The 14,897-nt window shown below is 47.1% G+C and overlaps 1 protein-coding gene across 4 annotated transcripts in view; it reads right to left on the bottom strand.

Annotated features, from left to right (window-relative positions):
- Nucleotides 1-14,897, bottom strand: part of GLI2 (GLI family zinc finger 2) — a 197,346-nt gene that overhangs the window by 35,470 nt on the left and 146,979 nt on the right. For all 4 annotated transcript variants that reach the window (XM_033003404.2, XM_033003403.2, XM_033003405.2 and 1 more), the window contains 2 exons: nt 7,200-7,402; nt 5,320-5,511 (listed from right to left, as the gene is read on the bottom strand). In XM_033003404.2, the coding sequence (XP_032859295.1) occupies nt 5,320-5,511; nt 7,200-7,402 (395 nt within the window). The remainder of the gene's footprint in view (nt 1-5,319; nt 5,512-7,199; nt 7,403-14,897) is intronic.

The following is a 14,897-nucleotide window of genomic DNA, read 5'->3' on the forward strand; positions in this document are numbered from 1 at the left end:
ATGAGCCAAGTGCTCAGCTTTTACTCATGTGGCAGCCTGTGGTCTAACTCCTGTGGCTGTTCCCAGCGTTGTCACGTGGCAGGGCAGGATCAGACCCCGGCTCATGTGGGAGGCAGGACCAGAGGTTCCTGCTCCAACCACGCGCTGTGGCTGCGGGGCATCAGAGGGACATTACAAGAGATAGTTTTTCTGGAGGGAGGTTTCAGACCTCATATCACACTAGAAATAGTGGCAGCAAAGGCCTCCTGAAAGGCAACGCCAGGCACTCAGTGGGAGATCCTCTGAGGCTCCTTTGGGGCAAGGAAATCTCAGGCATCTCTTTACAGACAAGCGTGTTGCCATGATCTCAACTGCAGAGGGACATCAGGGAATCTGCTTCCGAACGGCTGAGCCCATATGGCATGTGGGCTGCAGATGGCTCATCCCCCCTCCTCACTGAAACACGGCGAGAGTCATCGTTTCCCCTGCATCCTCTGGCCAAGCCCTGGGTTAAATACAGAGTTATCAAAATGGTCCCTCTCTCTGGCCACTCACCAACAAAACTCCACCTAAAGTGCACAGAAATATCTCGCTCCTCCCACCATCAAATTAAATCTAAGGGCAGCATAAAAACACAGGACGATCCCTTAATCAATAAGCAACAGCAATAAACTACAAACACTCTTTATATAACCAGTTCCTTATTCACCTCTCCCCTTCTGCAGCAGCAACACACGTCTTACTTAGACTGCAGCAGATGCTGGACATTTGTTCTGGCACCAGACGCTGTCCTGGGACCCTTCTTTCTTCCCTCCCTGGGCCGATCAACTTTGCAGTTCAAGGAATACTAATGCTTCCCTCAAATCCTCGCTGAAAGACAAGGCTGCATTCTTCTACTCCCAATCCACAAGGTAACTGTTTAGACGACCCAACTTGCATATGTAAATTGAATTCTTTAGAAACCAGAGTGCAGCAGGATTCCAGACAGAGTGCTTATGGGATGCTCTGGGACTTTTTCTCTCTTCTGCACATATTTTTCTGGGGAGGAAAACAGCATTTCTGGCTAGAAATGGGTGGGAAATAATTTCCCATTCTCTGAACCTTTTCTGAGATTTCAGCAAGTTTCCATTCTGTGCTGGGACAAAGAAAACAACATAAAAAAAAAGATCTTCCAGAGTTTTTAAGGAAGCGACTACAGGGCGCGCCGTCTGCCCAGAGTAGCCAACAGCTGGCTTCTTTGAGAAGTCATCTGCGATCCAGCATATCCAGCTTGCAAACACAGGGCTGCTGGTTCCTGAAGCCCCAGGCGAGGGACTTCTTTCCTAGGTCGCCATGAGGCTGGGCTCTGTCCGTCCATCCCGATGGAGCAGTCGCTTCACATAAACCTGCTGGAGGAGAGTCCTGAGCTCACCCCTCAGACATGCTTGCTGACTGCAGCAAACACGGGGCTGCACTGCCAGGCCTGCTCCTTATCCTGATGGCTATTAAATCATCTACTTGAAGTAGAGAGGCTCCAACAACACTGACTAAAAGAGGCCAGGGAAGCTGAATCACTGTTTGATTTGGGGAAATAAAGTCCTGCTTGATGATTTGCCCACGTTCCAGGCAACTGTGCCAGCTGCTGGCTTATTGGCTATGCTGGGCTGGACAAAGCCTTTTTCCAGTTAAACTGCTGGTCATGAGTCAAGATATTCATGACTGCCATGCACCAGGCAGCAAGAAAGAGGGCAGGGATCCCCCCCTCTATCTCCAGACCTGGATGAAGTGCCATGAGAGCACTGTAGGGTCATCCCTGCTGTTGGTAACTGTAAGGTTGCGCAAACACATCTGTGCAGCCCTCCTGACCTGAGTGACTACCTCTGTGCAGCGCCTCTTGGATGTAAGTTGAACTCATGATATTTTCCCCCTGTTTCCTGACTAAGCATGAATAATCCAATCGCACTTTCGACACTCTGCAAACAAAAGTGATGTAATTAAAGATGATCTCTGCTTCCTATCCTGGACATGAGAGTCTTATTCTGAAGATCTGGATCTTGTTCCTAGAGCTGCCACTGCTCTGCTCACTGATCATTTGATCTCCTTTCTCTTTGGGGTCTCCAGTGATGAAGTAGCTTTACTTTGTACAGTACTTTGAGGTCTTCTGCCATACAGGGCTATAATTGTAAAAGTGTTGAGTCAGTCTGGATTATGGCAAATGCCACCTCCTGGATGGCAGAGGGTAACCACAGGACCCCCTGTCCTTAGGAAGAAAAAAATTTGAATGTACTAAACATGCTCAGAAAGTTATAGTCATCTCCAGATTCATCTGTGCTCTCCACCAGTCTTTACTGCCTCAGGGATGTTCTTGTGCAACCACTCTGTCACCTGGAATAATCCATCATGTGGCACCCACTTCTAGAATAGAAGTGCAAAAGATTGTTTTGATCTGGTGAATAGATCCTGTAAATTAGTCTCAGAAGTGCCCCACCAGCAATGTTGTGACATTGGAAATTGGTTAACTCTTGATTTGAAACTGTACGCTTTCCAGAAAATGCATTTAAGCCTGGATTCAAATTCCAGTTATGGATTTAGAGTCCCTGTTTGGATGACAGAATGAAAAAGAACAGCTAACTGAGCGGTTATTTAGTCTCCACTGGAACTGGCCTGAAGACTGCAGCAGTCTGGTGTGTAAGAACTTAAATTCAGTCTGCTACAGTGTTTTAACTACTAACTGCACAGTGAAATGCCTGCTGAAGAGATGCAGTTCTGTGTGCCTAGCTCAGTCACCATTTAAACACTCAGCAGACCTGACACATGGTCAGTACTAACAAACTCCAGCTGACACTTATGTCTTATTACTTTTCCTGACTCTAGACACCTGATGGGATGAAAACTCACCAACAAACATGGAGGCATTGAGAAATTCTCCAAGAAATGCAATTACAGCAACTAGAAGGGCCCAGGCATGTGTCTGTGGAAGAACTACCATACCCAGGGTCTAGGGCTCCCATGGACTTGCAGATGTTTGGAGGTGATGTGACACTGAATAGGCGAGTTTTAATATATGCTTATCTGCTGCATTTTAGTTTGCAGGTGCCAGTGTTATCACAGATGTGTGATGGTGCTGCGTGTAGTTTAGCAGGAGCTACCTGCATTTTCAGCAAACTAATTCTTGCAAAGTTCTTATGTTCTGGGGCTCTCCGGGAAGGAAAGAGCTCTCTGAATGACAGATGCTGTGAGGTGATGACTCACTGGGGTTTTATGCATGCTACTGATATTCTTGTCTCAGAAAAACACCATAAGAGGATGCTTTATTAAATTATCTGTTCAACTATTTATTTAGGCCCTGCTGATTTAAATTTTTGAAATAACTTTCTAAAAAGAGAGGGACACTCTGGTTCCTCAGCCACTGTTTCAGAACCATCCATTTTAGTCTCTGCTTTGATAATGCATAATTCTCTCTTCTCTCCAGCTGATGGATAAACACAAACACATAGGCCAGAGACTGGCTCTGGGCTGCTGCTCCTTTTCACATTTTTAAAAAGTAGCCTTCCGGTGTCTCAGGTCATATCCTCATGACATTTGAAAGTTTTTGTCTCATGCAGAGTATGTGAAGGCCCAGAAAAGGCTTTACAGTTACTCATCAACAAAGCTTTACCAAAAGATCAAAATACATTCTTGGTGAGCCCTGGCTTTGCAGTGAATAATGGTTATGAGCTTGGCTGCATGAAACCAGGACCTTTGATACATGAATCACTCTAGAGATGTTTTCAGGAGAAGGCAAACAGTAAGAGTGTCTTCTGCCAAGGAGAATATCTCAGACGGCTTCAGATAAAGACTGATCTTCAGCAAAGCAGAGGACAAGCATCTTGGTGTGCTGAGAGTCAGCCTGTGCTAGCATGAAAACAGTTGTATTTGCTTCCCTTACTGGCTGTTTATCTGGTACTTCAGTGAGGCACTGCTGGTCAGAGATGGACTAATAAGGAGGCAAGGAGGAAGGAGTCTTGTTCATGAGCCTGAGCAGAACTTGGCACGGCTGGTTTGCACCCATCTGTTATAACTACGGACATTAACTCTTTGGAGGGCAGTCAGAGTGGTCTTACTGACCAGCTGCTTTGTAGCAGAGAAGCCTGAAATATATTTTGGATGTTAGAAGCAGGATGGTACTAAGGAGATTATGCTCTCCCTTTCAGACTGGGATCCAGGTTCCTGATTAATCTAGGAACTGGCAGCACAAAATTACTATTCAGGTAAAACTTCCACAGCAGCTGCAGATGCGAAATTGTTTTTTTGCTAGAAATATCCATAAGCCCCCATCACTGAACAGCCAGAACAGCTTTTATCATTCTAAACCAGTCACTTTACGAAGCAGCAAGACCGCAAAGTCTTTCATCTTGAAAGCCCAACAACAGAAACTTTGAAGCGGTAATGAAATGATGCAGATCTCCACTCCAAAAATTATAATGGTCCACAGGCAAATCCAAAGGCAGCCCAGGAAACAGAAGCCAGGGTCTGAATGCTGAGCCAAGACTCCTCTTTCTTGCAGTAGAAATAATCCCCAAACTGCCCTCTGTAATATCTACACAACCCCAGTTCTTACAAGATGTGGCATAAAGTGAATGGAAATAAATTTCTAACAGCTCTAAAAGTTATTTGGACCTCAGATATACTTCCAGATAGATTTTACCCATCTCACCAGGGCAGCGGTCAGGCTGCAGGGGTGACTCAGCACTGCAGTGCCTAGCATGATTTTATTTCTTCTTCATTTAGCCAGGAATGAGAACTTTTTGGGTTTATAATGCCCCGTACTAGCATAAATACCACATTCCTGCATTTTTTTTGTCCCACAAAGTACTAACACATCCTCTCCACCATCGCTCCCTGTTAACATATTTTTTCTCCTTGGGGACATGAGAGGTCCCAACCAAGATGAGAGGTCCATCGAGCCGAGCACGGCTATGCATGGAAATGGCCAGCCTTTGTCCCAGACACTGACCAGACTAAACATGAGGTGGGATGAGGAGCCAGAGATGGAGCTTGCCCCCGGGCACACTGTGGTCACCCATGGCCAAAGCAGCAGGATGGCAGCAATGCCCTGACCACTGGACCAGCCTGTCTCCTACCCATGCAGCAGGCATATCATCCTCCCAAAGAGGCCACAATGCATATATTTTAAATGATGTATATTTTATACATCTATCTGGGAACAAGGCAACATTTTAAGCCAAAAATTATAGTGCAGCACCCATGGGTTTTGGCAGGGCAGGGTGACCACATATAGCAACTTCCACCTGGAGGACAGCCCCATCCATCTGCTCTAAAATTTCAGCCATGCCAGGGAGGACCTGGACTGCTACTCACCATCAACGGGGCTGAGGTAATCGTGGATGTGGGCTGTGCTGGCTGCTCCCCCGCTCTGCATCAGGAGGTCCCCATAGGGGTTTGGGTGGCCGGCCATCAGCGTCATTTGGTGGTAGTAGTCAGCGGGGTTGGCTCCCGGTGGCGGTGGGGGGAGCCCGAAGAGACCTCGCTCCTTCAGGTGCTCGTGAGCCACTGCCGGAGCCGCAGACGAGGAGAAAAACATGGGGAGAAGGTTCCCACTGCAGTGTTAGACCTCGGCGCTGACGTTGGCGGCCCCGTCTCCCCCCCACGCCCCCCGCCAGCCCCAGCCACAAGGCTCTGCTTAGGGCTCTCGTGACGTGTGCTTGGGCGTGCTTCTGCGGACAAAAGAAACTAAGCTGGGGCCTCTGCATTCCTCCATTTCCGCAAATTTATAAACAATCTCTCGTTCCCCCTTCTAATAATCCTCCTGTTCGGACGCAGCCGGCACCCCGGGGAGGGGGGAGAGGGCCCAGCCTGCCGGCAGCAGTAACCCTGTCAGCATTAACATCCCTGCCTATTAGGAAGGAAAGACAAATGCAGCCCAGTTCCCGATAGCAGTGCGAGGAAATTAAAGCCAAGGTCTAATGCATAGAGCTAGGTTTAGTGTCTGGCAGCATAAAACCATTTTGGCTGCCAAAGCCAATTACGCTCACTTTCTCCCAGCTGTAATTTTTCAAACCTGCCTCCCCACCCGCTTGCCCCATTAACTTATTTACCACTGCCTTAAAAAAAAAGAATAATAAAAAAAAAGAATAGAAAGCAACCCAAAACACAATTCTGTTTTTTTCACGGCAAACAACAAAACTGGCTTTGGAAGGAGAGGATGGGGCAGAGCACATGCACACCAGCCATCAGACCTCTCTGTGGCGGGCAGCTGGGAGTTCAGATGACGTTTTGGGGGAGGGAAGAAGACGCCTGCGTCTCCCCATGACCCTAGCGATGTGTTTTTTTTAGCCACAGAAGATTGTTTTATGCTGCCAGACACTAAGCTGGGGCCTTGTCTCTCTCTGGTGTGCCTTTGCTTTGCAGCGCTGAAGGGCCGCTTGCCCCTGCAGCAGCTCGGGAGCTGAGATTCTGGGGTTTGCCGGGTGTGTGGAGACTGGGTCCCCAAAAACTGGCTGCTCCCTGGGCACTGAACCAGCCACCTGAAACCATGTAGTGAAGCACTTCTGATGAAGTAAGGCATGACTTGCACCTCCCCAAGTGCAAGCAGAGTTGTGCATTTTCCTCTTTCCCTGTTTGCCTGGTTTTGTCCCCAGCTCCCCAGCACAGGGTCTGTCAGGGCTTGGAGAGCATCATCACCTCCACATGCCCCCAGCGCCAGCTCTCTGCATGCTCTTGCCTACCCTGAAAGCTGCTGCAGGGCTGCTCAGAAGTCAGGAGTAAGGAAGTATGGCCCCTCTTCTTCAGCTGGGAGCCATCTTGCCCTAAGACACAAAGCCAACAGGGGATAACCCAGCCAGCATTGCCTCAACTCTTCGATGTCAGTCCTGGCCAGACCAGGCAGCCGGAGAGACTGTGACTCTCTTTGGGGGAAGCAGAACTTGCAGTCGAGACATAAGAGAGGGGAAGCTCATAAGAGAGCTGAGAGCACTGCAGAAAGGAACGTACTTTAAGCAAAATATTTATAATATGATCCAGCGGTAATAGCTATTCTCACGCTCTGCTTTCTCAGTGCAGTGATGCAAAACAAATGTGTAGTTAAAGGGGGGGGGGAAAAAACAAAAACAAAAAGAGACAGCTCTCCCACTTCAGAGAGCAGCTGTGGAGCCTTTGCAGTTGTAAATCTCTGGGTTTTAGGGAATTTCGGTGCTGGTGAACTACAAAATTGCTGCAGCACCAGTAGCAGAGCATCTTACCGTCGGCAGGGCTGAGGCCTCTGGCAGCAGAGATGACGGAGAGCGTGGGGCTGCCGTGGACAGAGCGGAGGTAGTGCTCCATGTGGGGTGCCACGTAGGGGTGTGGTGGGCTGAAGGGCGACTCGCCGGGCCCGGTGGGGTGCGGAGACAGGCGGATGAGGGAGATGTCGGAGATGACAGGGCTGCCGCTCAGAGGAGGAGGCCTGGGAAGGAAACAGAGACATGCCATCACTCACAGCCACCCGGGGCGGGCACAGCTGCCTGCCACCCTTCTCCCTCCCACTCCACCACCTTCGTCCTCGAGGGAGGAGTTCGAGCACATGGTGGGAAAAAAATCCCCTCTTGGCATATGCGGAGCCTGAAGCCAGTGCAAGCTTCCTGCGGACCCACACCCACGTTGCACTAAACGTATACTTGTGCAAGGGGGCTCGCCCCAGCTGGGCTGCTGTGAAAAGGGGCTCAAGCTGCTTCAGGCAGCGCCTGGTCATGCAGTCTGCATGGAGTGCACCCCGCGCTAGAGATCTCACCCCACCTCCTTCACAGCGGGGCTGGCTACACAAAGACATTTGAGGCAAACCTGGGGTTTGCAAGCTCCTCGTTGCCCCTGGGTATCCAGATGTTTACTGCTGCCACGTGCAGACAAAGCCCTGCACAGGGCTGCCTGTGAAAGGATGTAAACAGTACAAGGAGTACTTATATGATCTTGAGGCGAGCTGCGCTTTGCTTGGCCCAGCATGCATGGCTCAGCCAGCGCTGATGGAGCAGCTCTCCCTGCCTGCGTCCATCACGGCTTGCACAAACCTCCTTGACAGGTCGGCAGTACAGTTCAGAGGGCAAAAGTTCATGAGAGGTTTTATTACATGCTTTCTGGGGGCCACCTCTGTTAAATCCCTTAGATCTTCCACAGGCCAAGTGTTACCTGAGAAAGAAGTCAGTAAATGCTGAGCGATTCATCAGGTAACAAAAAAAAGTCACAGACATGTTTCAGCAATTGACCAGTTTTTGCAGGGCAAGCAAGGATGGAAGAGAAAGTGTGCAGACATCTCCCAGACACGTCTCCTACTGTACCCTCCAGCCTCTTAGACAAACCGCAGAGGGCGCAAGGAGGGGAGAAAAAGTTACACGCCCTGACCTGAGAAGCAGAAAATCTGAGCTAGACACTGAAAGAGGCAGAACTGTCACTAGGCAAAATGAAAGAGCAAAATCTGCTCTGCATTAGCTCTCTCTGTACTCACAGACGGCTAGAAGTTGAGCTGGTGCAGAGACGCAGGTCATGGCAGGGACAGTGTTCGTCCCTGGCTGGGTACTCTGGCAAAGCTGAGGGAGATGGATGTGCACCCCATGGGGCTGCACCCCAGGCACTGGAAACCATGGGGATTCAGGGTTTCGGAGGTCAGGGATCTGGGACGTGGGCTGAGCTAAGGGATGGTATTACAAAGGTAAGAATAACCAAACATGCCATTAGTGAGTGCATGTAAGATCTGTCTCTCCATGCACAGACAACCACAAACATGAGGGTCTGAGCAGTTTAGACATGCCACCTGCACCTCAGGATCTCAGTTCCACCCTGCCTTATCAACAGTTCAGGTGCATTTTAATTTATTTGTAATACTTGCATATCAACAAAACCACACAGAAATGTAATATAAGCTTTTCAGACTTATTCAGCAGTTTACAAGCATGTTTGCCTTTGTTTGATCCTCCGCATGTTTCTCTGTCTTTCTGATAAATTAGTAAACCTTGTGGCTTTTTGAACACTTTCTGCTGATGGGTAGTAAATTAAATGCCTTTTAAAATATTTATAGTTCAAAGTACTTTCCTGTAGCAATAGTCTCTGTGGCTCACTGGTGTGAAATACAAGGCAGTGAAAACCTATCAGATATAAAGGACTCGCCGAGATGCACTGGCACCAACACACACGTGCGCATTGAACCCAGACCGGCATTTTGCTAGAGGAACACCCACCGCCATCGAGCCTGTTTTCTTTTATGCCACTGAAAGACAAACTTATGATGGCATAGCTATGTCAGACCTCATAACCTCCACACCTGCACCACCATGGCCTTTTGTTACCAAAATTATGGGGTGACCGGAGTCTCTCTCCGAGTCACTCTCCGGTGCCTCTTGCCATGACGTCAGCTGCGGCAGCGGCAAGCTCAGGAAAGCTGCAGCCAAGGCCGCCGGGGCTGGTTTCTGTCGAGGCTGCTAATAAAGGCGGCTGAGCATGGAGCTCACCAATTTATTTCTACCGGGGAGGAGGGAGAAGTGAATCAAAGTCTCTGTTCCAGATTTAGTTTCAATTCATTTCTAATAATCTCCACCGCCTCATCTGGAAAAAATGAAACAGGATTAAAAAAAATGATGTCATTAAGAAAACATCTGACTAATTTTTCTTCTGACGAAAACTTAATATAAGTGAGGGGGGATGTAAATTAAAAGCAGCCCCAATCTTCCCTGGGCCACAGAGTCTGCCTTAATACATAAGCCATGAAAGAAGTTTTCTTACATATACAATAAGTTCCCTCTTTCATCAGTACTCACAGCTTCTCCCAAAAGGGTTGTGAACTTCTTTGATGCAGGCTTGAAACTATGTATTACCAGGTTTATGAGCCTTTGGAGCCTCTGCTGATCAAACTGTGAGGCCGACATCTAAAATGTATATAACAATATGAAGGGCTGGCTGTTCATTTTCTCTGTGCTAAATTGGGAAGAAATGCTGGAGTCCCTCAGAACAGGAAAACTCCACCCTGGCCAAAAAGGTAACGCTGGGAAAAAGATCAAGAATTCACCCAAAATGCATGCAGCTGGAGACCCCAGTGGTGTTTCAATAAGAGGCTGGCCCTGTGTATGAAAACTGGGTTAGGGTGTGGGCTTCTCCTTACAGCTCTGCTTAAAGCTTCTCCTTGCTGCATCTGTCTCTCTGTGGACTAGGACAGCCGTACTCTCAGCCAGGTCTGGCTCCTGTAAGCCCTCCTAGGCAGGGATCACCTCTCATCGTCGTACACCTATAATTCAAGCAAAGCCCCATCTCACAGTGCAGAAAGTCCCAAAATAATGTGTCTTCCAGTAGTGGCTAACCAGTGACAGCTCACTCAGCCAGAGGGATCCTCTGCTCCTAACTCCCCAAAAGTTTGATTTTTTTTCCCCTCCCTTTTCCAGTTGTGCCACTGGCACTATTTCTTATCTAATCTCCAAGTCCCACATTGTGCCATTGCATCGGCACTCTGCAAATACACAGTGAGAGGCAGCTGTAGACTCACAGGTCTGCTCCTGGCAAAGGAGAACAATTAGCTGCTGCTTTTTAAACAGTGGCTTAAATGGATGAGAGACGAAGCGGTGCTAGGGGAAGGCCGCTCTGTCCCCATGCCCAGCTCACCAGGCCTCCCCATCCCCATGCCCCAAACCCCGCAGAGGGACAATCTCCAGCTTGGTGCAGTGAACCAGCCTGTGCAACGGTGCTGTGGTGACAGAGCCAGGTTTCTTGGTATGTCTGTAGAGCTCCCTGCCCAGACCTCCGTTATCCATGCATCACTCCCTGCTCCCTCCCTGGATCCTGTGGATGGCGGGAGGAAAACACCCCAGCACCTGAAGGAGAGCTCCCGGCCTTGCTGAAACCAATGCTGTAAAAATCTCACTGTCTGAAGCGGGATGAGGGATTTCACTTGACCACATATATTTCTGAAGAAACCGGGATTCTGATTTTCAAATAGGCTAAGGGAATTGGGTGTCCAAACGCCATTAAATTTAATGGGAGCCAGGGGCCTGTTTTCCCTGCGGCTCCGGCAAGAAGCCCAGGCTCTATAATTAATGCTCAGGACTTGTAGAGCAATTTGCATCTCTGACGAAGCACACAAGCCCAGATTCATTTCCTTCCCCACTCAGGAGAGATTCTCCCTTCCCTGCTCTCTAACAGAGGGAGACACTGAGGTGGGGGAGATATTACCTGATCCCATCTAAGGGCTGCAGGGCTTCATGGTGATGTTGGGGGCATGCATGCTGCTGAAGGCCTTACAGAGCACACCTTTACCAGTGCAGCGACCAACTCCTCCTGAAGAGCAGAAATCCTTGCACTGTTTTCCTGGATCCAGCTGCCTGCAGAGTGGGACCATGGGGCAGCGGGTACACTCAGAGTGGAAGAACATGACCACTATAAGGAGAGCTACTAGCATTCGAGATGTGACACACACTGATGGTGGAACACTAGGAGATTTTCAGTGGTTTCCCAGGAGCTGGTCACTCCTTAACTGTCCTTCGCCAGGGAAAAGACATCTGCTTACTTTTCCTCCCACCTGGGTTTTGCTGAAAGGAGCGCCAGCTTGTCCAAAGCTCACAGTCTTGTTGCAAATGCTTGGGGAAGGAGCTGATAGTTTTTCTTTGGAAAGTAAGGCAAAAAAATTCAGCACATGGTTTTCAGTGAGGCAGACGAGCGTGACCCTGCGTGTGCCTCGGAGTCTGGCAGGCGCTTACCAACGACGCTGCTGCTCGTAGGAGGTGTGTGTGTGCTGTGCTTGGTGCATTGCAGCTGGACACAGCGCACAGAAAGGATCCTTGTGGTCCCATGGCGGAGAAGCATCGACTCTGAGAAGCTGGGCTGGGCTCCTGAGAAGGGGAACCCCTCAGGAACCAGCAAAACCAGTGCTGGCTGCTGTGAACAGGGCCTTGGGGTGACTTTTTTCTCATCCTGATCTCCCCCTGTGGTCACGTACGAGCAATCCCAAAATCTTGCATGGCGGAGATGTGGTACCACCTCTCCACTGTTGCATGTGGGTCTGGAGCCTCTGCAAGGGGACCCAGCAATGAATGCAACAGTTAAAGAAGTTGCACATTTTTGAAATAATCTCCATCAGTTAAATAAAACCCAGAAAAATGGGGACAATTAACCAGCACTGATGTCCCATGACTAGTCTAAATTAATACTTACGTGCCAAATATATTCATTCATTCAGCAGAAAACAAAGGGATGAATACTTTTCCATATGCTTAATGGAATATGGACACTTGCAGGCAATTGTTTTACTGTACAATAAAAAAAAACTGCATAGCTGCTACACAGAGATGGAAGCTAGGAACAGAGCTGCTCATTGGGAGGGGTATCATAGCCTGGTAGAGTTTTGCTATAAGAAAAAAGCTTTTAAAGCCAACAATCCTGTCCGAAACCCACATAAAAATCCTTGCTTTTGTTTTGTTTTGAATAAAACTTCCTGGTCTGGTTTTCACAAGTCCTGTGTACCCAGAACACCACCCAATGTCTGTAGGAGATGGAGGAGAGCCATATGGATACCCAGGAAATGGATCGCGTTTGTGGCAGATACTCCACGTATGGGATGTCAAAGCTGTATCCAGCATGAAACCTAAAATGCCCCAGGATTCATGCTAAATGATTTAGTCTAAACAGCTCTTCCTAGCCCCTCAACTTCACCTCTGTTTATTTCTGATTTAAAGTCCCTTAAAACAGGAAGGGTGAGAGGTCATGACACTCGTGCCGTACCCTCAGGATCAAACCCCACAAGGTCCCCCAAAACAAATTAGTTTTCAGAGGTGAGACCTGGGCCATGACTATTGAATTCACATGACATCTGATGATTCACAAAGATTTTCCCCCCCTCCTATTTTTTCGGCTCAGAGAGCAGAGGATGTGCTGGGAGGAGCGGCGTGGAGCTGCCTTGCAGCTGCCTCTCCCCCTCAGCCACGGCCATGGAGTGTGGGGCAGCCCGTTAATGAGGCGATGGGGAATCACTCATGGTTCCCAGCTCTACCAGCACTGCAACAAATTGGTAATTACTATCAACTTGAAGATGCCAGCTTACGTGTCCCACTGGGAAGAGATCGGGATGGGCATCTGAGACATCACTGTTAACTCCCAGCCCTCCTCTGCTGGGATGCCCAGCACAAGTAATTTTATTTCTTTTTCCTGTATTTTCTCAGCTCTAAAATGGGGTTAGTAATATTTTTATTTTTTTAAAAAAGCTGTTACGGAAACTGTGAAGCTGGACAAAAGTTGCTACAGCTTCTCTTCAGAAATTTAATGGGCATGTTTCAAGCAGTTCCCATTTTCTCCTTTCCCCTCAAATATGGCTTTGAGGCATGGGAAGCATGAAAAATAAAAAAGATATTTTAACAGCGAGGGCAAGTTCCCATTAGATGGGTTTATGGACGGAAGTGGTAAATTCAGTGCTGCTGCAAGACTTTATGGCAAAACTAAATGTTTTTCTAAAAGATGGGGTCTAAGTGTACTGCAAGGTTTGGAGTTTTAATAGTAGGAAAGAATAATTTCTCCCACTGTAGAAATTAAAGGGGGGAATCCTATGGCCAGTGTCTCAGATGTCAGATCAGATAAGTGTGGTAATTCCTTTGGGACTTAACTGACACAAATCTCTGAATGTAAAATCCCTTACTCATGGATTTGTGGTTAAGGCACTGCTTTGAGAAGGATTTAGGTAGACACTATGAAAAATCCCACTCTGCATCCATTGGCAATGGTAGTTGTCTAAATACCTTTAAAAATCACACTTTAAAGTCCGATCTTGTACCACTGAAGTAAAAGGAAACTGCCACTGATGGCAGGAGCAACAAGTACAGGTCTCCAATGTGTTAATTCCTCTGTTTTCCATCTACACCATGGAAACAGTATCATAATCTAAGGTCAGTACAATTTCTTAGCACATTTTTTTTTTCCATCTTTTAGAAAAACATATTCAAGACTTAATGCAACTTCTAGCATATGCAGTCAATTTAATATAAAAACATTTTTTTTGTTTCAAACGTGGATAAAAAAGGTAAACATCTTTCATTTTTCCTTTCAAAAGTCCATTCCATTTTCAAACATACCTGACTTCAATCCCAAGTTTAAAATATCTAAACCCAATAACAAATGGAACAAAAAAAAATCTAATTTCATCTGATATGAGTATTATTATTTTTATTAATTAAATCAAAAGTATTTTGGTTTAGAGCTTGAAACTTTTTTTTTTCCATCAAAGTTCCACCAGAAGTTAATGTTTTTAAGCTCACAGGTTGTTGGCAGCCTTAGTGGGGACAAGGGCAAAGTATGAAAGCAGCAAAATTGGGAGCGTGAATACAGGAATTGGTCCTCAGATTAGAAAATCTTCTAACCACATATGGTTTCTTATTGCATTTATGCTGCATTTACCACAATGCAGGTCTAGTTTTGTCTGACACTTGTAGGCACAACTGAAACACAATAACAACAATAATATCAATATTTGCTTTTAAAATGGAAGAAAAATGCAAATTTTATTAAGTAAGGTTGCCCTCCATTATACAACACACAAAGAAGCAAGACATCAAAAGTAGAAATTAGAGTCGATACAGGACCTTCAAACCCAAATCAAATTAGTGTCTTGAGGAGACATCTTTGATTTAAGCTTAATACTGGTGATTTTTTCTTGGGTTGTTTTATACTTAATCAGCCACACAGACCACTGTGCAGACATATGTTCCCAAAGCACATCAAAGCAAGTAAACATTCTGTTTCAGATCCTAATATCCTTTTTTATCCAATTATCTTACTTACATGATCTTTTAATTTAAGTTCTGAAAGCCCACCTTTTCACACAAGCTTTCCTTTAGCGATGGAGGTAGAAAATGACCAGCTCAGTTCTTGTGAGATACCCGCCAAAAAAACCCCCGTAACGAATAAATCAAAGCACAGCAGATGAGTCTCTAAGATAGTTTCTT

The sequence above is a fragment of the Tyto alba genome, unplaced genomic scaffold (genome assembly GCF_018691265.1).
Source record: "Tyto alba isolate M040663 unplaced genomic scaffold, T.alba_DEE_v4.0 Super-Scaffold_7, whole genome shotgun sequence".
In the NCBI taxonomy this organism is placed as follows: Eukaryota; Metazoa; Chordata; class Aves; order Strigiformes; family Tytonidae; genus Tyto; species Tyto alba.